General features: G+C 39.0%; 3 protein-coding genes across 3 annotated transcripts; 2 read left to right on the top strand and 1 right to left on the bottom strand.

The window, feature by feature from the left end:
• The first annotated feature begins 3,688 nt into the window (after positions 1-3,688).
• On the top strand, positions 3,689-7,117 carry LOC145889697 (uncharacterized). The gene is made up of 7 exons (XM_082980699.1): positions 3,689-3,981; positions 4,391-4,452; positions 4,814-5,026; positions 5,333-5,599; positions 5,867-5,963; positions 6,273-6,403; positions 6,706-7,117. Exons 2-7 carry the CDS (start codon positions 4,410-4,412, stop codon positions 6,891-6,893), a joined length of 939 nt encoding a protein of 312 aa, XP_082836825.1. The 5' UTR covers positions 3,689-3,981; positions 4,391-4,409; the 3' UTR covers positions 6,894-7,117.
• Positions 7,118-7,289: 172 nt separating this feature from the next.
• LOC145889696 (C-1-tetrahydrofolate synthase, cytoplasmic-like) lies at positions 7,290-16,868 on the bottom strand. Its single transcript, XM_082980698.1, has 17 exons — positions 16,656-16,868; positions 16,426-16,576; positions 15,733-15,941; positions 15,460-15,633; positions 15,241-15,369; positions 13,358-13,485; positions 12,866-13,074; positions 12,479-12,594; positions 12,286-12,373; positions 11,875-12,023; positions 11,153-11,377; positions 10,825-10,945; positions 10,335-10,487; positions 9,769-9,965; positions 9,201-9,388; positions 8,634-8,835; positions 7,290-8,219 (listed from the first exon to the last, which is right to left on the bottom strand). Exons 1-17 carry the CDS (start codon positions 16,773-16,775, stop codon positions 7,977-7,979), a joined length of 2,802 nt encoding a protein of 933 aa, XP_082836824.1. The 5' UTR covers positions 16,776-16,868; the 3' UTR covers positions 7,290-7,976.
• Positions 16,869-17,658: 790 nt separating this feature from the next.
• On the top strand, positions 17,659-24,686 carry LOC145889274 (fatty acyl-CoA hydrolase precursor, medium chain-like). Its single transcript, XM_082980207.1, has 9 exons — positions 17,659-18,001; positions 18,966-19,161; positions 19,243-19,439; positions 20,087-20,250; positions 20,452-20,591; positions 20,929-21,153; positions 21,604-21,760; positions 22,200-22,440; positions 23,012-24,686. Exons 1-9 carry the CDS (start codon positions 17,742-17,744, stop codon positions 23,181-23,183), a joined length of 1,752 nt encoding a protein of 583 aa, XP_082836333.1. The 5' UTR covers positions 17,659-17,741; the 3' UTR covers positions 23,184-24,686.
• Positions 24,687-24,861: the final 175 nt, after the last annotated feature.

Below are 24,861 nucleotides of genomic sequence, written 5' to 3'. Positions count from 1 at the left end.
TGGCAATCAAAACCAGAACTGTTCCAAATGCCAATGCGACAATTCCAAAGATTACAGCACTCACAATTGTATTTGTGGAAGTTGTCTCTGCAGATAGACGTTGAGATTCGTTAGCGTGCCTCGAAATATTCTGTGGAACTAATTAATTTAACTTGTCAGCTGGTGATGATTTTGATTTTGCCATTTCAATATAAGGTGTTTCAAGTAAATAATCAAGGCGAAATTCAAATACTGTGCCAGTGATCCAAAACAAATTAGTGAATCCAAATGTACATGAACTGTGCGTTTTATGAAATGCCTTATTACGATCTCTATCCCGTGGGACAATACCCCCTCCTTCAATAGTTACTAATTTATATCGAATAATGCTCTGCATGTATTCTCACATATCAAAAAAATATGCTTCTGAACAATGTTCGACATACAGTGAGTTTTAATTTGCTTTGAACCAATTCGATTGGGTCCTTGAGGATCGTATCAGATTGAATGGGAAAACGCATAATTTAAGAATGCAAACCTATTTTTGAAACAAACTGAAATCACCTGGTTTTGAAGTGCTGGACTTGGTGGAAATTTGAGGTGGAATTTTGCAGTGTGGTCGATAGGGCTTCACTTGGTTGTTACACATCGACCTATTACAGCAACAAACCTCTAATGGACCTACAAAAGAACATTGCAAGTTGCTAAAATCTGAACAAATAGATTTTCTGTTCTGCTTATAAAAGAACACAGTAAAATGCGATTATAATTACAGTATATGTTTTCACCGGGTCAGAACTTTTCCGCTAAGTTTGGATTGTCGGTGTTTTGCACAGAGTTCCACAAACCGATTCTTGGAATGTCAAGACGTTCAGAGAGGGCAATAAACTCGCATAAACATTTACATTTTAGAGATATGATGAAATGTAATTAATATTATTTGCCCGTTTGTGCCATAAGATGATATTTTGCGGTCGCTCCTGGTCGACGAAGCCAAGCCACAACTTACCAAAGGGACAATAATCCTCTCCACGTGAAAGTAAGTTTTCGATCACCGGTGTGCAATTTTTAACCAAACATTTGGGATTCGATTTGATTTGTGATCCTGTGACGTCACTCCAACAACCTGGAATTATCAAAACGTGAGTAAGAGGCAACAGCGCCAAACCATCCTATTCAAGTTTGTTCTGGTGGGTAGGCAATCCCAAGCACGCGTACTTCCACCGTTATTGGCGCACATAGATGTAGGTGGAAATACAGAGGGAAGCTAGTTTTTCGTCAACTAGCTTTCCCTCTAGTGGAGTAGTTGATATAACGGTGCATCAAGTGATTTACAAATTCGTATTCCGAATTAAATACTTTTTACTGTATATAGACAAACTTCACGGTATAATTCACCAAAATTGTGGCATGCGAAATCAATACAAGTATTTGACACATTTTGCAATCTTAGAACACCCTGTTTAAAGGTTGCCGATCCCTCGCTTTACAGTCAACCTTTTGAGTAAATTTATCTATAAGTTACAGTAGTTGTGTGGTTTAGTCAGAACCGACATATTCAGAGACCGTATAGAGGCGTTGCATCAATGTGTTTGTCAAGTTTATTGGCAAACGACAACGCGTCATACACAAACCTTACCTTGCCGCAAAGGAATCACCTCTTTTCCAAATTGGAACCAAATAGTCGCACAAACCTGTGATAAACACAAATAAAAAAAGTGTTACTTCAAAAACGTTTGTCATCAACAACGTTAATTCTATTGTTTTTTGGCGGGAAAACTTGTAACGATTTTTCGTGTGAGGCAAATGTTCGTCCCACCCGCTAAAAGGCACGCCTCCAGCCCGAAACCAACTCCCAACAACATCTGGCAAATTTTCTGTTGTTGTGGCGCAATCGATTAACATCAACACCCAAACCTGTGTGGTATCGGTAATGGCCCCTTCCTTGTCACAGACAGAAGGCTGTTCTTATATAATTATTTGAAGCAAGTGTATTTTAAATCCTGTTATTTTAAAGTGCAATTTGGTTTATTTGTACGTACATATTTTAAATGTGAAATAATTTTAACTTTTATCAATTTTAGCTTTTTGCGGATTCGAAATTCTTTCGTGATTCCGAGTTATTGAGTGGCAAGATGTTTACCGCAAAACACCTAACTGTTTATAGAAAACATCTGGTTTTACATGTAGAGTACAACACAGATCCAATACCATTGCTCCGCAACTGATGTGAATAAAAACAGACATTTGTTAATTTTTTTAATAATCAGTATTTCGTGTTTTAAATAAACTTTATTTTGATTACTTTTAGCACAGTTGGACATTATGACCTTGGGAAATTGGGTTACGTTATGCCGGCATCAGCGAAAAAAGGTTTACTTGGACGGCAGATATAACTTTTACCTCGCTGTCAAAAAACGTTTCTCTTCATTGGAAACCTCGATCAAACGATATTAATTTCCGAATGAAGACTTACCTCGTTTTGTGTACATTCGACTGTTTCGTTTTTGCTCGGAGTTAGCATTGGTTCAATCAAATTGTTTGGGTTCCGGCTCAGCTTTTGACAACGCAAGCTATTGCAACTTGAGATGATCAGCATTTGCATCACTATATACGCAACAACACAGTCACCAACCATTGCATATACGGCCTTTGATTCTTTTGTTTCCAATTTGCCACTTTTATCAAAATTCTGACGCGACTACAGACCCAATGTCCAACATCCCATCATTAATAACCGCTTCGCCACGCTTGGTCGAGTACACAACGTGATGAAATGCGCCTTGCAGAGTGGCAAACCCTTCGTTGGAGCGACAGAAAAGTACAGTTTACTTGGCGGTCCGATAACGCGGGAGTCAAAGTCGCGGTGATCTATGTGGCCTCCGTTAGTAATGACGGCGTTCGCAGGTGGCCCAGAGATGCGGGGGGCGCCAACGGAGGTCTGGAGCCTTTCCAAACAATTCATCCGCCTTTGATAAAAACGGAAAAAGTTTAAACACCGGCACTTCATCAATCGCGACCCAGTCAAAATGAAATGAAAATCTACTCACAATAGAACATTTTATATTTCCTGCTCCATGACGTAAACAACTTGTTATGTTCAACGGAAGTCACGTAAAGGCCTTGGTAAGCTTGGGCAGTGAGGATAAGTTTCTTGGAAAATTCGTGGTGCGATCGAAAACAAAAGCGCCTGATTAGACGATAACACAACCAAAAGGTGCTTTCCGAAATTTTAAATGGCCGTTTACAAAAGATATGTACAGGCAAATAATGCGCGAATGTTGTGGGACATCACATGTAATCTTTTTGTGACATCATACAGGAAATACCTAGTCCTTCATTCGTCGTTAGCATGCATAAACTGAGCATGCTTTTCTACCATACAAACTTGTCGTACATCTAAACAGAATTACAAGCCATGCTGGCTGGACTGCTACAGAAAAACTTACGTGGGATGATGACATTGTATGCATTGCCACGTCAAAGTAATAATGACTAAGTTATAACGGACCTTCCGTGTTCGTGCCTGTTATCAAAGCTGGAAATGATTTTGCGAAGTATCAGCTAATGTGTTTGTGAAAAGGTTAGCATGTTACTGCCGGACCTGGGAGAGGTTGGTTTAGCTCAATGTATTTCGTTAAACGTGCATTACGTTTATACTGCGTTTGCTTTTTCCGCCCCAAATGCGCGTACAAACTGACATAGTCGTCGTCAAAATTGACTTGCTAAATTAATCGCAATTTAATTAACGGGCACCTGACTCGATAACTCTTTGTTCTGTGTTTGCAGTTCATGTGCGTAGCAGTTTTAGTGCAAATGAAAAACAAATGATTTGATTGTGATGGAAGCATAGAATACTAAAAGTACAATTCTATGGTGGAAAGTTAAATATCAGATGAGTAAATTTCAAAAAAATGGTTGTAACGCAAAAATTTGATCAGTATAGCGTGCAGCTAGTCAAGTTACACTTTTCCAAACACAAACACCTCTACACAATTGCTGGTAAGCACAAGTCGACATGCGCTGGTGTGTGGACATGCAGTTTCCTTTATGAGATGAACAAATATAGCAACCACGCCTTATTAGAAGAAAGCGAGCATATATTAAAGCTAGTGGAAACTTGGGTTTGTATTTTTTGCTGCTTAAGTGACGTCACACACGTCTGGTTTTGGGTTTATAGAGCTGATAACCAAGCAAAAACGCATTGGTGACGTACATCATAGCTTAAGTGAAAACGTGTGTCGCATCACGATCACCGTATTTTACCATGGTGCAGCATCATGTTAATCAAGCTACACATAATATGTGAAAAGGCGCTGTGGGTAACTGCTAGTTTCTAATAGACTACAAAAGCTTTTGCAGCAGTTATTTGTGCTGTTAAACTTGTATCGAAATTGCTGATCTGGTACAGGTGCGTCCAAGTAAGACTGATGCAGCCACTGCGCTTTGCTGTATGGCTGGTAGTATTCATAGGTAAGAATGTTGCAATTATTCAATATGCTTTAATCAGTTGTATTTCGCGTTTTTGGAATAAGTTCCTGCCTTTCTTTAAACGTTACAAAAATGTGATCCTCACCAAGTTATAAAGTTGTATGCAAGAATTAAAGTTGGCCTACATCTTCCTGGGGTCAGATTCACAATAACCATTTTTGGTTCTTCGCTGGCCCTTCCCGTAAACATAAAGTGTAATCTGTTTTGCGCGACTTTCGATTGCTTCTGGCGGCAGAATACAATTATGGTTTTGGTTATTAAAAGGCCAGCTCTGTTTGCAAATGAGGCTCAGGTGTTTTTGGGGGAAATTTATTTTACGCAAATTTTTAAATTTAAATCTTAGATCTTTTCTTCGGAATTTCCTGCAGCCGATTGACAGCATGCGACTCAGCATTGTACGGCCGTTCCGGAGAGATTTATTACAATAGATGGGACGTAACAAAACGAAACTGTTCTTGGACGTTTCATTTGCCGAACAGCGACGGAGACGAAATGTTGCTTCTCAAATTCGTCCACCTGCGTTACATTAATCGACCAGGACTGACGTTGCCTGACGGTAGGTTTGTTTTAAACTTTAAGTTTATCAGGTTGTTGTTTGAAAGAAGAAAATATAAGGCCACGTTGATGAATTGGTTTTATTGGTTTTCAAACGAATATTATGAAATGCCCCTCACATTTATAACTCAATATTTCAAGGACAGTTCATGCGTATGAATACTATTATTTACTTGTTACGCACACTGATGCACAGTAGCGTTTAAGCGTGCAACTGATCCTCTGTCGTGCTTGAACTTCGTGATGTAGTATAGAGATATTTTTGGACTGAGAACACATCGATTCAGAAAAGGTATTTATTTTACAGGCACGGATGCCAACGGTGTCGTTGGACGCCATTTATACATTGATACATCAACCGAACCATGGTGCGGAATCTTCATTCCTCCCACTGCTGGAAGTATGACGTCATGCGAGATCCGGGCACGTGACTTTTGTAAGAACTCCATACATGTGGGAAGTTCCTGGCCGCCAGTTTTGCGCGCCTCTGGAAGCAACACAATCTTTTTCGCCACGTATTTGTATGTAGACTGCAATGCCACCCCCTTGCTAAAGGAATCGGTAAAGTTTCAATGTAAGTTTATGCCGTTTTATCGAAGCTAACGAGTTTTACAAATTGATCTGAGGCATAATTTGGGAGTAAACATGCATATATTTTATCACAACGAAATGCATTACACGGAATTCAAGTTTCTAGGACTATGCCGATGATTTTTTTCGTAAAAAATGGTAAAAAAGTAATTGATTTGAATTTGAATTGATTGAAATGAGCACATTATATTCGAATCACGATCTTCCTGCCTTTTACGCAAATTTTAACAGAATGTGATTTATATTCTAGGGAGACACGTTGGAATCGTTTTCATTGTCATTTCTTTGCTGCTCCTGTTAATTTTGTGTGCTTTGATCGCGAGGGTTTACAGAGCAAAAAGTACAAGGTAGGTATCATCCATAAAGCACAAAAGATGTCTATGTATTCAGTTACTTCGATTATAAGATTTCTATATTTCACAGTGTTGTGTAGGTCATTGAGTTAGACTATGCATAAAATTTAATCGCCATTGTGTGGACACGTCACGTACAAAGAATTTAGTTAAGTTTGTTATCTTATGTTTGACGTTTAAAAAATTAAAAAAGTAAAGACGTTTTATAGACCGGTCTCTTCTTAACCTAATTTCAAGCGCGATGAAGCAAATCAAGTTTTGACGCAGCGTATTTACGTCTAACAATTTATATATCTGCGGCAGTGCGAAAAAAGGTGGCAAAGGCGAACGTGGTGAATCAGCGTACGAATATGTTCGGAGTAATCGACGACCCTTTGCCAAATCTATTTCCCAGACAGCGCTTATTTCCCGAGACAGATTGACATCCAATTCAGGTATTATCACGTAAAAGATGTCACTTTTAAACCGCCGGTTTCTGTTTTCACTAACTCAACTTGTTTCGCAATAGGCCTAAATTCACTACTTTTATCAGTCGAAATATTGTACATAAGTTTGGAAATCGCACTTAAATTCAACGTACCCACAGCATAAGGTTTACAGGCTTCGCAAGCCCAGGCACACCTTATGATCTTGATACAATAGCTGTGATCGCCAATTGAGGACCTGCTCAGTGGGACGATTCTGCCATTGAATGAAACATCACTGCGTTACTCACAGTGTATTTCTAATTTAACAGAAGCCGCCCAAGAGTTTGAGGGAATGCTTGAAGAACGCCGTTATTTGAATACAAACAAAGACAGTGTAGATTGCGAACCGACGTGCTGTGCACCGGGACAGATCGATCATCAACACAACGCAGGGGACAAGCTGGAAGAGGTTGCAACGTCATCACGGATGTGTGCAGACCCCGGAAGCGTTTACTAAAAACTTACGTCACTTCACGATCCCCACCAGCAGGCGTGAAACGCGTAACCATAAATTAGGGATGAAATCGAGGTAAAAGGGGATTTTGTGAGGAAATATTTGAATGAGAGTTCTTGTGCAGGAATTAAGCTCGATCAATGTCAGACTCTGCAACTTGTACGTTGATTGGGACAACAATCGAATTAAATCGTGATTTTGTGCATTTTTACGTTAATGTACGTGACCACGTTCTGTATAAAGATTTTTTTCCGATTTTTGTTACAAAATTTTATGTACGTTATTATATTAACAACCCTTTATTTTGCGCCTTCCATAAAGATTCTAAATTTTCATCAAAAGTTAATCACGTAAAATCGTTTACTAGGTCTCATCCCTTCAGAGTAGTTAAGCACGAGTGTTGTTGGTACATCGTTGTATTGAATTGATCTCTTGGCAAAAAAGCAACAGATGTGATAATAGCAAAAACACACAAACCAATTAGAAAATAGGCAACTGATCATTAAGCTACACCCCAATTCTACTTGGTCCCCATGCAGCAGCGAATATGCACGAAGGCAGTTTTGCAACTTTTGCGGAATTTTGTTTTCGGAATTACTGACAACGAAAAAAACTGACAAGAATTTTCATTTAAAGTCGTCGCACGACTATTGTCAATTGTTGTTACAATTAAAGGTAAAAAAGCAATTAATTTGCATCAGACTCCACAACAAACTGTCAGCAACTAAAGGGATTTAATTGTAAAGGCAGCAGGAAGGCACAAAGCGACATATGTTCTAAAAGGTATATTTGAAAGCAATCTGCATAGTAGCTGCTCAGCAAGTTACAAACTCCACAATTCGATCTTGTCAGATCTTGCAAGGGCTACAGCATTTTGTAAAATGAACGATAAAATCTGCAAAGAACGAATTTGTGGCCGTTTTAACATCGAGGTCGGCCTTTGTTACTTTTAAACAAACAATACATTGGAGATGGTAATACTAAAATCTGCACATTCGGGCAAAACTAAATCTAAACTAAGTCATAGTAACGGCTTATAAAGCCAAGCGGTCCAAGTTCTTAAACCCAACTACAGGAAAATCGCCCTTAAAACAACCCCTTCACTTCCATTGTATCTGGATCAAGATCAATGTCATAGAAACAGGGGCGCGTCGGGAGACCTGGCATCGTGCTCATTGTGCCCACTAGCGGAAACAGAAAACCAGCGCCAACGCTGGCTCGCACGTCACGAATGGGTAGGACAAATCCGCCAGGTGCGCCCTTGAGCTCGGGTTTGTGGGAGAGGGAGAGGTGAGTTTTGGCCATGCAGATCGGCAGGTCGCTGAAGCCCTGTTAAATTGTAAGTTAAGCGTTGGGTTCGTTTGAGCTCGGGTGAATTTAAAACGCGAGGAATAGTTATCTATTCTAGAAAATAGATAAAAATGTGCGCAATATTAAGGTTTTTTTGGTGGTTTCATAAAGAAAACAATCGTCGACACGAGCTTCACATAATTTACGGCGTATTTTTTGTTTTAATGTTCTGAATTTATTTTGGAACTTGTTCCTCGCTTTGGCTGATGTTACTAGCAAGTAAAGCTGTCAGGGCTAACAGTCAATGAAAGGGACATAACTATCGTAAGAATGATAACATTTTTTGCGAGAAGCCTTACACAGTATTTCTGAAATAACTATAGTAATGGTAGAAAACAAATCTACAGCTTTAGCTATAGAGTTATTGCTGAAAGAAGCTTTCTGATTAAATACCTGTTTTGTGTAGAGAGCAACTTTTTCCTCTGCTTCCGGGAGCAACTCGATCCCATCCGCACCGTAAATCTTTTTCGCTATGATTTCTATCTTGTCCTTGATGGGCAATTCGAGCGGGTACAAAAACCTGAACGCACTCGGGGCGTCCGTTGCGTTGACAACCGCCTCTGCGAGGTCCACCGCACCAGCGCCACCGTGCGACCTTAAGTATAGGTGGTACAAAGTTTATTGCGATTAAATTCCAGGATTTAAATAACTTTGACATGAGAATAGTTTAAAAACAGTCCTTTACCAATACCAGAGATGAAATTTCCAAGATGCCAAAATGTAAAAACCGTTTTTTTCCCGAACCTGACGTTTTGTAAGGTTCGCACGAAGCTTCTGCTTTTTAGATTAGTCACGAAAATATGAATTTAAAAGTTGCCATGCTGCACCCACAGGTTACGCATGTTCAAAACTGGCGGTTGCAAATTCAATAAGTTGATACGAGCTGGAAGTTGATTTAAGTTTATTTTGCACTGGTTGGAAGTGGAACCAGTGGTCCTATATGTTGCGCAGAGTACTCACCAGTGGCTGGCACACACAGCGTCAATGGCTCCGCTCTCCCTGGCAAGTCTGAGGGCCGTTTCCACTTCGGCATCTGTGTCGGTTGCGAAACGGTTGAGTGCGAAGACGACAGGAACTCCAAAGAATCGAGCGTTTTCAATTTGTTTTCGTGGATTTGAGAATCCAGCCTCCAAAAGTTCGAGGTTTTCCTAAAAAACAGCGGATAAGTGACCAATGCCGTTCGGCGTTTATACATATAATAAACTAATGGTCGCAGCGACGATGAAACAACTTACACGTTGTTTGTACGTATTGTATGCGCAATATTTCTATGCTATTTTTTATTCAAAAAGGTGCTCTACTCGGTATTGGTAAGATATATGATAAACCCACGCTTTTAACTCATTCAAATATCCTGAAAATTCAGGAAAGGCAATCAGTTCTATTAAAAATACTGCACTATTTTTCATAAAGTGTAATTAAAACAAGAAATATGAAGAATTTTAAATTACAGAAGTGTCGCAGCTAAGCCCAGTGCAAAATCAACCTAATACCACCCAAAAAAGACGACCCTTTGTCACACACTCACCTCTGAGTATTCCCTGGCAAGGGGCATACCGGCAGTAACAGTGGGTCCTCCGCCGTGCATCTTAATAGCTCGCACAGTCGCCACCAACACCACTGCGTTTGGAACGAGACCCGAACGACGGCACTTGATGTTAAAGAACTTTTCCATTCCAATGTCGGCACCGAAGCCAGCCTCGGTCACAACGACGCCGTCGGGACCTGGCGGTTCGCAAAGAGAGAGTTTACACTAAAATTGGAAGATTAATATAACCGGAAACACAAAACATGTCGAAACTTGATACATGAAAGAAAATATAAAAAATCCAGGTGTTCTGGAAAATTTTTAGGATTTTAGGAGGTCGTACACATACAACGACAATTTGCTTTTTGCCATTTGGTGAATAAACGTCACAGTTTGTTTGCTTAGTCAACTTCTTGTTTCCTAAAATTCTGATAAAAGCTACTTTTTCTCAATATTTTGGCAAACACAAATAAGAAAGTATCTCAAGCAAATGCAAAAACGGAAATTAAACAAGGACTTGGCAACCGATTTTCAACAAGTATACAATCCATAAACAGTTATCCTACCAGTGAGTTTGAGAGCGATCATGTCGGCCAGAATAGATGAGTTGCCATGGGCGATGTTGGCGAACGGACCGGCATGAACGAACACAGGAGTGCCCTCCAGTGTCTGCATTAAGTTGGGCTGAATCGCGTCACGCATGAGAACCGTCAGCGCACCTGAATCAACAATATTTAACTTTATTGATGTTTAGAACGAAGACGGGGAAGCAGAATAGTCCGCAACTATTCGATAAAACGATTATCGAATCTTATTCAGAAAACACCTGTTGAATAGAGTGACATGTCTATTTTTCTGCTACGAATTGAAAATTTTATAAATTAACTTATTAGCAATTTCATGGGATCGCACATTCGACAATAACTTTTTTGGGAAAGAAGTGCATATACTTTGAAAATACAATTACGCTGTTTGGAAGAGCTTTGATCCGTTACACTGGAGTAAGGCATATTTCCCAACACAATGGAGTCAAAGGTTTTTAAGCAAGAAAGCTACCTGTGACACCCAGATCATCGCAAGTTACAGGAACCCCAGATTTATCAGCGGCAACAACCATTCTTCCCAATCTTTCTCTCATGTCTTCCATACTGGTCGTCAACGCCAGTACAGCCATCACCTGGAAAGCACACACAAGTTGAAGCATAAACTATACAAATTTTTTTTTAAATAACAGGAAAAAGGAATGCTTGAATAAGCAGATATCAAAGCGGGAAAAATATCAAACAAATTTGGAACTATTATTGTTAGCAAAACAATTGGACACAAATGAAGGCAACTGCTTACAGGAAATAAACGATACACTCTGCGATTAAAAAATGATCACCTCGCTTGCCACAGTGATGTCAAACTGAGTCGCTCGCTCCCGACCTTTCTCGGTCGCTGATTGGCCAACGGTGATCTTACGTAGGAATCGGTCATTCGTGTCCATAACTCTTTGCCACGTGATCGTATCCACGTTGATATCAAGGCGGGCGAAACGAGTTATTTCCTCTGACGTAAGTTTGTCAGGGTCGCGTTCGGTGATACCGAGTTTCTGAAGACGTCGTACCTGAAATGAAAAGGGAGTGCTGCCGTCTTCATTTGAAAATATATTTTTGGGTATAAGAAAATCGGAGCTTTTAAAATTCGCCTATTCATTGATCGAGTTGGAATTCAAACCTATTAGTTGGGTTCCCATCCATAAAACAGCGGAGGTAATAGTTGCAATAACTGATTTGTTGGAAATATACAGTTAACGGTGAAAGAAATCAAGGAATTTTTTGGGCAGTAAATCTCAACAAAATCCACTACCACAAAGGAAAATTGTGGCCAATTGAGAATATAATTACAAACATGGCATTTTGTATGAATCTGGAATTAGTAAAAAAACGTTGAAATTTGTGTTGTTAGTAATTGTTAAAATGGGTAAATATAATGTTTGGCTTAACACAGATAACACCATCTTCATCACACGATCAATAAACTGATTTATTAAATAAGTTGATGCTCCAGCAATATATTTATAAGCAGTGAAAACTAAGCAAAATACATCAGCTAATGCTGCACCTGAATTTCAGAAAACTGCCGACGTCCTTTCTTGGATGGAACCAATCTTGAATAGAGTGCTTTATCTTTTTGGGTACTTTCGTGAAACATGCGAGCATCTATTGCAGCAGCTAACAGATTGTTTGCAGCAGTGATAGCATGAATGTCACCTTTAAAATATTATTAAATATATCTTAAATCTGAATAATATATCGGAGTACACCTTCAAACAGATGCACAAATACCAAGAACACAATACATATATATGTTACAATAAACCACTGTTGGTGAAACAAAGCCCAGCACATGTAATCAAAATATTACATGGTTTGTGCAGTGCACGCCCGCTAGTTTTTTGAAAGAATTTTATTCCATAATGCAGAACTAAAACCTATGTTGGCAAATGATGTGTCAGTATTTGAAATGAAATACCTGTTAAGTGGAGATTGAATTCATCCATGGGAATAACTTGAGAATATCCACCACCCGCAGCTCCTCCTTTGATGCCAAATGTTGGACCCTAAATAAAAAAGTGAATGGTAAAAAAAAAAAAAAAAGTGAATGTTACAAATTACCATAAGAAAGGGTTTGGAATACACGGGGATATTTATACAAAACTACTAACTTGTGACGGCTGACGAACGCATGCAAAAACATTTCTTCTTAAATGGGCGCCGAGAGCTTGTGCAAGACCAATCGTGGTGGTGCTCTTGCCTTCACCAAGGGGAGTTGGGGTAATGCCTAAAAAAGTAGCATGTTAAAAACTTCTGCAAATTCACCATGCAAACATATTAAATGCTTTCATTGCAAGGTTTTGATTGCCATAAACATATAGTGTTTAATCAAATGTTGAAATAGTCAAACCACCAAAACACAACTACAAAAAATACATACAAAAGGTGGGCAACTACATTCTGCAGAATCAGCAGTTCCTACTCCAAAAAAACAGCTCGCTGCACTATCTGTGTTTGTTAAGCACACACTTATAGGCATTAGCATAAGGAGTACACACCAGTGACCACAACGTATTTTCCATTATTCACATCTTTCAGGCGCTGCAGAACAGAAAGCGACACTTTGGCCTTTTTCTTTCCATACAAGTTTACTTCATCAGACAAGAGCCCAATCTCGTCAGCCAGTTCGCTGACATCTTTTGGCTTTTGAGCACTTGCGATAGCAATGTCACTGGGCACTGGAGACAGCAACTTTAATGCTAAGCACCTGCAAAAAGAAATTTTTGCAAAAAGGTGTTTTCAGATTTTTTAAAGAATGCAACATATTTGATATACTAAGTAATACTTTAAAGCTGGGAAATAGTTGCTTATTTTGGGTAATAGAAGATTAACTTAAAAATACCACAAGAAACTGTTATTTTTAGAAAACATTAGCACAACAACAACTTATAATTCTTGCTGATATTGCAGAAGCCATCAACATCAAATGGCATCGCCACAAAACTGTTAGTATGACATCCACTTTGACACAAATGCTGTACAAAACACACCTCAAGTCCCATGTTGGTGCAAGTTTTCTTCTTAGGCGTCTGGCGGCAGCTTCAACAGTATTTTTCATCAACATGACTACTGTCATAGGACCTACACCACCAGGCACAGGGGTAATCCACGAGGCAACCTAAGTAAATGAATACCCAATAAATATTACATAAGCATAACAATGACATAATATCTACCATCTACCACCCACAACAGTTACATCCTTCCAAAGTTAAATGAATCTACAAATACGGAACACGTATATATTGTACCACAGCATGTAGGCCAACCACAACACAATAAGCAGCAAACAAAACCAAAGACTAAATAAAAATACCCTGACAATAAAATAAACACTTCTCCTGGGCACGAACAGTAACAGAAGCATTAGCACAAAACGCATTTTAGCATTGCGCAAAAGCAACACAAAAGTTAAATGGCAGCGCCACATCCCTTACACAAAAGACACGATTTCCACTGCCCTGTGATTCATTATTTTCCCTCCTATTTCGTTACGCCATGCACGTGTAGAGCCAGAGGCTTCCACAATAAGCGCCAAAATATTTTTGTGAACCGGCGCGGAACAGTTAAATTGGTGTGACGCGCCATGTTTCAGTGGCGCAAATGTTTTTGTTTTGATCAAAACGGATAGTCATTTCCCGCCTAATATACGTGAATGGCGCGCGAAACAGGATTTCAGCAAATAAAAAAGGGTTTACAATTTAGTTCAGTTTTGGTGCTTGCTGGTTTAAAATTACATCTTAGGAACATATCTGACGGTTTTATACATCTTTAATACGAACAAGATAGCCAATAAAATGTGCAAAACATTGAAAATGATTGTAGAAAACAATCGAAACGTTTGTAGCATGAAGTTCTCTACCATTGTATTCGCTATCTTGTTCGTATTAAAATTGCATCGTAGTGTTTTAATCAAGAAAAAAGACAATATTTTACTGGCTGGTTTAGTGCAAAATCATGTGACAGTTGAAACCGTCGCGAGAAACAATCAACGCGGTTTCATCCACACAAAATGACAATCATGACGTCATAATACATTATCAAATCGTGACTAACTGTAATCTATCTGGTAAGATTAGAGGCAAACTACTTTCTAAACTAAATGAATATATGGCATAATTTCTGTAATGCATAAGCGTTTAAGTAAGCATTTCAAAATGCCCCTGCGAGCTGCGATTTTCTTTAAATGTACAACTTGCAGCCTATGTAACGATTTGGTCGTTAAACAACCAGCTGCAACTTTTTCAAGCGTTTCTATTTGTGCATTGCACTCTCTACAGCAAAACGGTCAAAGACAAACAACGAGTGTTTGTTGACTGGCAAGTTTCCTTGGATATTCCAACCATTCACCCAATGCCGGATGTCTCTGTTCTAAGATTAATCTCACATTCATCACACGCTGTTTCTTAAATATCACCATATGCCACAAGTCGTGGATTTACATTTTTTCTATTTTCCTAAAAGAGAAATGGCATTTTTTTGGCAAAGTCACAAAATGCATTGCCCTTAATAGTGCATTTTCCATGCACTTTGGTCTAAAGGGGCCAGGAAGGACAGGTGGTCATTTGCATAAGTGTTGCTTTTTTTTTGTTGCGTGCGATTCAAACGACCTTTATCAAGCGTCTTAAATCAAATTGCCATTTTTAATGAAACACAGCGCTACGCATTATCTTAGCAACCAAAAACTAATTCGTTTCCACGAGTTGCAATCTCATTTGCTCGTAACGTAACATGGTCGCATTACCTAGCGCGCTAATAGATGTAACCTAACCGAAAAGAACATTCTGCTGAATAAATATTTTAGTCAAAGTAATGAATAATTTCGATAAACAGAACACTATGTCAACATAACAAGAGATGGTTATGGTCTTACTTTTAAAGCATCTTTGTAATCCACATCACCAACAAGTCTTTGACCACTTTTCTTTGATGCATCAGGAATAGGGTTTACTCCACAATCAATTACAACAGCACCTGGTTTAATCCAATCTCCCTTTACCATCTGAATCAAATCATAAAGATCGTTACTTGAATCTCAATTTGCTCAAAATATGTTGCGCAATTAGTATACTTTAAAAAATAAATTAGGTACCTCAGGCTGTCGAACAGCCACCACAAGAATATCAGCTTCCTTGGTTATTTTTTCCACATTTTCAGTTTTAGAATGACAAACTGAAACTGTGGCATCATTCCATTTCAACAGTTCTGCAACTGGGGAACCCACAATCTTACTGCGACCAATAACAGCTGCAGTTTTTCCCTTAATCTGTGTCAAACATAACATGATTTTCAGTCCTCTTTTACTACGGACAAACTTAACAAATACAGGCCATGATGTTTTTGTATTTGGTTGAGCTAATTGTACCTCAGTTTTAGTGTGTGTTATCAACTCCAGACAACCTCTTGCAGTGCAAGGAACAAAAACTCCATCCAGAATTCCTCTACTAAGCTTGCCTGCATTTTCATTGTGCAGTCCATCCACATCTTTACTTGGGAGGATGGTGTTTGTTACAAGATCAGCATCAATATTATTTTCACTGTCCAGTGGCAATTGCACAATTATTCCATGAACGTCTAAATACGAAATATTTAATACCAACACTTGATATGGAAAAATAATAAATAAATCAACAACAGACGGATTTTACATAACTGGATATTAACAATTCTATAACAGACAGTGGTTGTCCTGACTTGGTAACCCTTTTTTTTTCGGTGCCAATGCCATTTCTGCTTTTGCATTGTTTTTATTCATCTGCGTAGAAGTCTTTCGTGCAAAACAAAAACAATTCAATTTCATAAAGATAACTTCATTTAAACAAAATGTTTTCAAGTACATTCCACAACATGTTATAAATTTAAAACCTCCTAAGATTACTTTTTAAATGTTAAATATGTATACAATTTTAACAACACACCCAGGCAACAGGATAGCTCATGTAACCATGAAACATGAAATAAGGTAGATTTAGCATTTATGTAATATTTACCCAATCACACAAGAATGATAGCTTGGTAATCCTAAAAAAAACAATATTAATTAAACTCATGGTCTTACCATCTGATGCATTTAGTCGATTTATTTCTTCCACCAGTTCCATTTGAGCAATTGTGCTTGGAAACTTCATGTGACGAACACTTATACCAATCTCCTCTCCGGCCTTGACTTTCATACGAATGTAAACATTTGAATCTTCTCTTCCTCCTACCTGTATTAAAATAAAACGATATTGCAATTGTTATAGGTAAACACTTTGAACCAAAATGGTTTTACACCAACGTAATTACCTGCACAATTGCCAGTCCCGGTTTAAAACTCGGAAGCTTGATCTTCATATCAGCTACTTCCAAAGTCAGACGTTTCCGTAAATCTGCGGCAACCGCTTTTCCATTCAAAATCTGCGCCATTTTTTAGTCTAACAGGAGAAACCTTGGAAACAATCGCGAACCTGGTTGCAGGAAAACAACTAGTTATTCAAAACTGCAGAAAAACTTCCCTTGCATATGTGCAGCATCTCTTTGATAAAACCCAAAGCATCACTTGCTTAAGTAAACATTTGCATTTGCGCACTTAACCATGTGTGCAGTTTTTCCGCTTGATTGCACACGATTGTAAGATGACACAATGTTTTCGACAACGGTTGCAGAAATTGTAATTTTCTAGAATGGTCATGCTGACGAAGGGTTGCAACCATGACTTTACACATATTAAAAAATATGGACTGGAACAATGCAAAGACTTAGTAGTAAGTCATGAAACATGATAGCACCACACATGTTTTATGACTTAATTACTCACAAAACTGGAACTCAGGCGGAACGAAGGGTACAGAGGGACGGGAGTTAAGCTTTCCTGCAGAATGACTTTCTCTCTGCAACACCAGCTAGTCTCGGTCACTTAACTAAGCAACAGGCACGCGGTAGAACTGGGTCAGTCACTAACGCGCTTGGAACAATTTAAAGTTACGCCACCTAATATTGCAATGTGTCTTTTAATTTATAAAAAGTTTGCGCACGTCCAAATTCAGTAGTCTACAGCAAGAATACGCATAGCAGACTTAAGTTTCAGTTATAGCAGCCGAGCGAACTCATATTGAAATCTGCATTGTGTTTTTTTATCATTGGATCTGTTAACGCTATTGTTTGTGGCTGTGTGTAAAACGGTGTTAGATTCTATATCATCAACACATAGCGTGATGATTGACGCTTCTATGATGTGACGAAAGTCGCGTTATAAAGGAAGCATTTTTAAATGTAGTACTCAAATTATGCGTTGTTACATGAAATGACTAACAGATAGTGTGTTTCAAGAGACTAAAATTTGCGTGTAAAATGTGAACACAATATCCTGTTCCTTACCGTTAAAATTGATTAATGGAAGTCACCCATCATATCGGGATGAATCATTTCCCGCTTTTTTCTCTATTAACCCCTTCGTATAACTTTGACAGTCAGTTGAACAAGAAATACGCCGCAATGCAGGACAGTCCAGTGGTTAACGTTGCTTGTGGAAGTTTGACCGGAGTGGCACTGCAAAAACCTACTTGTGTTTGCAAAAATGACGTGTTTGGTTATCTTGGAATACCTTTCGCAACACCGCCCTTGGGAAAACTGCGTTTCGAACCTCCACAGAGGTATGTAGTTTAAAAAACGGTCGGACGTGGAAAACAATGTTATTTTAAGTGCTTGTAACCAACTGTTATGGATAATGAAAATAGGAAACTATCGCTTGGTTTCCGGCCTTTGCACTATCTAATGCCATTGGCTCAGACTTCGCGTCACAATGGGTCTGACGTCACAATGTTGCAGGTAAAGATTGGTTCAGATGGAAGTTCTTCAATAAAACGCGTGAAGCGCTGCGGTGAATTATTTTGTGGGATTTTTTTTTGTTTAGGCAAAACAGAAATTGTCGAAGAATATAAGTACCAAGCACAAAAACATAAAATTCATGTTTGAACGAAGTAAATCGTCTGGAATTAACCGCAAGTAACACGTCTGGCAGCTACATTGCATGGATGGGCGCGTTTACTGTCTCGTTAATAGGAAAAATCGCATCACATAAAACAAAAGACTCCAAATCAAATTTTAAACGTGTTCTTCTATTTTTCTGGGTCACTTTAGAAAGTTATGAAAAAGATTTTTGAAAAATGAAAAAGAACTTTGTTGTAGGCACTAACACAAAACATAACAGATAAGCTTTAGTGTCCATCTGCTGTCAGTTTCGACATGAGCAAGACATTCGCCGCGGTAACGCGCACAACAGCCAAGTTGCTGCCAGGCGCCGTTAATTCCAGACGATTTCCTTCGCCTAAGCGTAAATTTTTGTGTTTCCTGCTTGGTACTTATATTCGTCGATGATTTCTGCTTTGTCTAAACGTAAATTTTTACCCACAAAAGGATTTAGATCCGGCTACACACGTTTTAGCAAATAACCCTTTTCTGAAACCATGCATTTTCGGCCTGTCTTTACCTGCAGCATTGTGACGTCAGACCCAGTGATGACGCGAATTCGGAACCATGAATTATCCCTTACCGCACATATTTACGACACGGCTTTTATAACAGAGCAGTGTCTTTTATTACATATTGTATTCACAGGACATCTCCTTGGAAAGGTACACTGAGGGTGGATAAACTTCCGCCCAACCCGTTGCAGAACCCTAGCAACTTGTTGGCTGTGGCCGAGTATTCGCCTTTTTATGCGGCTGCAAAGAGAGAAATACCAAATGTTAACGAGGATTGCTTATACTTGAATGTGTATACGCCCAAGCCACAGAAGGAAGCCAAGCTACCGGTTGGTCTTGTGTTAGAACATTGAAAAACATCTCGCACGATAGTTTCCAGCCACTGATACTGACATTTTATCCATTGCCAGGTTATATTCAGTATCCCTGGTGGCGCTTTCAAAATGGGCGGAAGTGTCCTGCCAAGTGGTGATGTATTGTGTGGCCTTCATGACGTGGTGCTGGTTGTGGCCAACTACAGGGTTGGCCTCCTCGGTTTTCTATCTATGGGAAGTGACACTGATTGGACAGGAAACGTTGGGTTTCTGGACCAAGTGGCTGCACTTCAGTGCGTTTTCTTATTGCTTTACATCATAAATATAGGTTTGCTTACCAGTGGCACTTTTTATGCCAAGTTGGATAAGAGCAATTAAACCCTGTGTATAAGGTGAATTACATTCGGATGATATTGTTTACAGGCTAAGCTAACCAACTACTTGACTTAAGGAAACACCCGAAATTCGCATTCGTCACAGCGCGATGTCGTGACACTTGTCAACTTTGCGGGCTTTTATATTGAATAACAACTGCTGCTTATGGTGCGACACCAAAATACTCCAATATCATTGTTGTAAACAAATTTGTGCAGGAGCGGAAACACGTGATTTGGATTAATTTACTTTCCCAATCATATAAATGCGCAGAGCTTTCTTGACAATGTCTGTTTTTTTAGTAAAGCCACGGGTACCATCGATTTGGGAGTTAAAATGAAAAAGTTTTGGGAAGACAACTGGATTTTCCTGCAATGCTCCGTACACGATACAGTAGTAAACACAGTATTATGATTTAAGATATTCGTGCGACGCTAGTTGCCAGGGGGTGGTGTGGCTGGCACAGAAATAACATTAAAATATAAGGACATCTTGGAAATAAAAAATCAATTATCAGGAAATTATAAAAAAGTGTGTCATGTTTACGTGAATTACACATTTACAGGTGGGTGAAGGAAAACATCGCGGCGTTTGGTGGCGACCCGAACAACGTCACAATACACGGCGAAAGCGCGGGTGGGAACTCGGTGTCTCTCCATATGCTGTCCCCACTGTCGCGTGGTCTTTTTCATCGAGCCATGGCACAAAGCGGGGGTGCGGTTATTCCAAGTATGTTGATTCGGAGTGTTGTGAGCTGCATACATATGGCCACTGGTGCTCCATCCTAATTTGTTTGATGATTCAGAGCATGGCTTTGGGCTTTTGTAGCACCAACAAGATAAAATGAAATTGATAATTCTGTGTGACGGTTTCACAGCCATATCATTTCTCTAACACTGGATCTTCTAAGTTAGTTTCTTTCGCTTAAAGGCGTTTTCGAGAAGGATCGTTCAGAAATGCGCGCAAAACTCTTCAAGACATTAAACATCACTGAAACGGAGCCGAAAAAGATTATGGAAGCATTAAAGAAAATTCCTGCCATGGAAATACTAGAGGCACAAAATGCCCTGGTAATTATTTGCCTAAATATATTTTGCGCTGTCATTTGGTTAAAATCCTCACAATAAAGTTATACATATACACGATAGAGAACCAAATGATTCGGAACCATTCCATTTTTTTTCTGTTTAAAGTAAATGTCATTCATGAAAAATAATACGTATCTTAAATGACAAAGAACATTTTGCTTTAGAATTCAACTGGCGGTGCATTTAGATCTTATTGCAAGTTTGTATAGATAGACGTGCGAAAATGTTTTAGGATACACGTATAGGGATATAATCAATACAAAGAAACCGCACATAAGAGTTTACACAACGAAACATGCCTTAAACAATGCTTTTTTAGTTTTCCGACGACTTATGGCTGAGTGTTGACGGCAAATTTCTTCCCGAGCATCCGCGTACGTTAATGAAGAAGCAAAACATGGCGCGTGTTCCCCTGGTGCTCGGTTTTAACAACACGGAGGGGTCGGGCATCCTTTCCTTGGGTTATCCCCCACAGTTCGCGGAAGGTCTAGACGAGACAATGGGTACAATGATAATCAGTGGAATGCTTGCTGCAATATTGCCTGTAAGTTAGAGCAAAAGTATATGCGGTTATTAATCTTGTAACGAGCATAAGAAAACAGTGGATTTTTTAATTATAATGTATCCTATGCTCCAAACTAAATTCTTCTATCCATAAATGAGACTTGCTAATAATAAAGATAACAAAGCATAACTTACAAACAACACAACGCAGAAGTATTACCATGCTTTCGCATAGCAAGGCAGGGTCGCTCTATTGCGCAGGCCCTTTATATTTGGCGATCTCAGCTCTAGTATTTTGATCATTGCCTTGGCTGCGAAGCCTGTGAACCTTATTGCGAACACATACGAATTTTATATTTTTTTGTTTCGGAAACTTATACATAATGGTTGGGGGCCTATATATTGTTTTAAATCTATGCTTCTATGCTATTGTAAATTTATAAATCCTGCGACCATTAAAAATTAACTCGAGTCCGTTCGAAATTTTCAGCCCGAAAAAATTCCCGAAGCTCTCAAACTCATTACATCGGAATATTGGAAGGTTTTTCCACAAGATGACAGATATAAGTGGAGTAAGTTGGTTGGGAATATGGTGGGAGACGGATTTCTCGCAACTCCCATGTTGGAACAAGCATTCGCACATACCGGTAAGTTTGTATAGATATACCTCGTATAGCGTATTCGCTTCAGACACAGACGTTATTTTTTAAATATTTTTTACTGGGTTGCCTGGTGTTATCGTTGTGTCAATTACACGTCGTGAAACTTTTCTTGTTACGTTGTTGCTGAATGATGTTTTGTGTTTTTCTTTGAAAGCGAAGTTGTCCCAAATGCGATACATGCGTATCAATTTGAAATTATTGCCAATCTTTCGTTTAGTTTAGTGCGTTTTGAAATTATTTGTAGGCCTACTGTTTGGTGGATGGTTGCAAAAATTAAGACATCTGTTTCTATTAGCCACGTTCTGCATACTGGAACAAACGACATTTGTTTATTAGTCGTCTTTTCTCCATTTAAACTTTTTCTGTTTTCATGATAACCGCAAGCGTTATCCACAATTGTTAAAATAATGTTGATTTTTTGTAGCTGCAGGGAATACAACATACGTAAGTTTTATGGAGTATAGACTGAAGGCGAACCACAGCGATGACCCGAACAGCACTTTGAAACGCAAACCCGAATTCTGCGAGGCCGATCATGCTGACGATTTAATATTTGCATTTGGTGTGCCATTCTCTGCCCAATGCCCTTCAGTTGGTTTCAACACACAAGACAAGGCCCTCAGTATGAACTGGATGCAGTACATCGTCAACTTCGCCACTAACGGGTATGTGTATGCTGTGGCTTGCATATATAGGGCAAGCATTCTGGGTATCGCGACTCTGCGAGGGTTTGCACGATGTATTTTTCACTTTATGTCACACAAAATACAACTGTATATTCTGTGGTGGGATTCAATCGGTTCGTGCGGACCGGTTCTTGAAATTGAATGACCTACCGGTTGTATACAACCATATGTGTTGGCCTATGTTTCACTTCGAGCACTGTGTTCCCACGGTTACTATAGCATGCAGCTAGTGAGAGAACCGGATGCTAACATTTTTGAATCCCATGCAGCACCACTGACTGCAGTGTTTTGCAAAATGGGTCTGGAGACGATTACTGTTTCATTAAAATATAAAAAAATTTATGTCAAACACGAAGGTCGCGGAAAATTTTGTGTGAACGAAAGGGGTCGTGAGAAAGACTGTGGCTTATAAGCCTTGTGGGGTTGGCAACTGTTTTTTTTGGGGTTTCGCGTCGTGTTTGACGTAGATTATAAAAATTAGTTTGGCGACACATGCTTCCTGAAGTTGGTTAATGACTTCAAGTTTTTGACTCTGATCATTATCACCCAGAAACCCGAATGAGGGAACTGCATGCGAGGTTCAGTGGCCGCAGTTTCAGATTGAACAGAAACAATATCTGTCGATGAAAGATCCTCCTAAACCTGGCTGTAACATATTGGGAAGTCTACTAAAGCTCTGGATGCAAGACCTTCCTGCTCTGATTGCTTCCAACCATACTTAAACATTGACGTGACATAATAAGGATGCACTTATTATACGTATATATCAGTGTAATAACTATGGACACCTTTAATCAAGCCGTATATACTCATCGTGTCTTTTTCTTTTTTGTATATCACAAAAAATGCAATTGGCTGTTTTCTACACTGTACTGTTATGGACTTGGTGAGTGTTTTGGACCAAAGTACACAACTTCAAGGCCAGCTCATAACATATTGGACGTACTTAAAAACTACCCCAGCGTACGAAAACATCTAATTAAGCAGTTTCTACGACATTTGCGTTCATTACATTATAACAACGCGTTTAAGAAACACGTGGGCGAAACTGAAAGCAAATGTTTTAGTTTCACAGTTGTCACATTACAACGGGAATGTCTGTAACATACGTCAGAGAAACCAGTTCTTGTATTGCGTAATGTGCAGCATTGCATTTATTTCGTTTGCAGCATTGTACAAGCATTTGCAAGCCCCGTTACCAGATGTATTGAATAATTCGCAAGTTCCGACAAGTGTAAACATAACCTCTTGATGCAACCCAAATGATCAACCCATCGAACGTTCTCGAGTAAAGTGATTCATTTAATATCCTGTTTACCACATGAAATATTCTTACAGGATACATTTTTACCCTTTTATTAAAGTAACCATTTGAGTGCGTCCCACATAACACGCGAACGATCACGTTCTGTTAGTGTTGCACCAGAACGTGTTCAGCAATGACTCTCCAGCACACGTGAATCACCTACAGGGCGTTGATTTTTTATTGCGTGTTGAACATCTTGAGAAAAATTGTCGTGTGTGTCGGATAGTAAAAATGTCGTATCTGGTAACTAACGTATGAGAACGACCATATTTCGATTACATGATTCTTGTACTTACATAAGTTTAGAAAACACGTTGAAATAACAACAAAACCATTAAAAACCTGGCATGTTGTAAAGACTGCTATGTCTCTTTACGATTGAACGAAAAATAGTACTTTGTTTTGTAACAATGCCACGTGTTCGGTAACAATTCTCCGTGTTTAAAAAAACAATGGTTAGTTTAACGCGCTTATTCGCTGAACGTTAAAGCATGAATTTTCTCCACAAATTTATTGCGGTTGCGTTTATTTTGCCATCTGAACAGACAAATTTATCTTGGGTAGGGATCCCGAACGATGATGCCATTAAGTTTTCAACACGACGTAACCGTTCAGTTAAATGCTGTTGTTTGAAAGTGACTCGAAATACAAATTTCTTCCCAAATAATTGTTTGCGGTTGAAAGTTAAACGACTTATACTCCTAGCTGACAATATTCTGTGTTTTATGTTCTTGTATCATATTACTTCAAGCGGTTCATGATATCACGTGACATTATTGACCAACCAGCTCTCAGTGTGGAGAGCTTTGAAAAGCCCAGTGTGTACCTGTATATCCAGTCTATTCTTTCGTATACGATATATATATATATATATATTACTGTTATACTGCTATTCTGATATTAACTGCAAGTCTCTCTGAACCCGATAGAATCAACGTTCATATTACAGAGTTTCGTAATGTTCCGTTTCAATGAAGCTGGTAATAGATTGCAATACAATAATTACTCGGGAAATTATCCAAGTTCTGGTTTCTTTAGAGAACGCGTTAGAAGAAGGTTTTACAATCCAAAAGACTCATCTCGCGTTCACCGAG

This window comes from Ascidia mentula, chromosome 2 (genome assembly GCF_947561715.1).
Source record: "Ascidia mentula chromosome 2, kaAscMent1.1, whole genome shotgun sequence".
Classification (NCBI taxonomy): domain Eukaryota; kingdom Metazoa; phylum Chordata; class Ascidiacea; order Phlebobranchia; family Ascidiidae; genus Ascidia; species Ascidia mentula.
The sequence above is the reverse complement of the archived record's forward strand: the minus strand, read 5'-3'. Positions and strand labels throughout refer to the sequence as shown.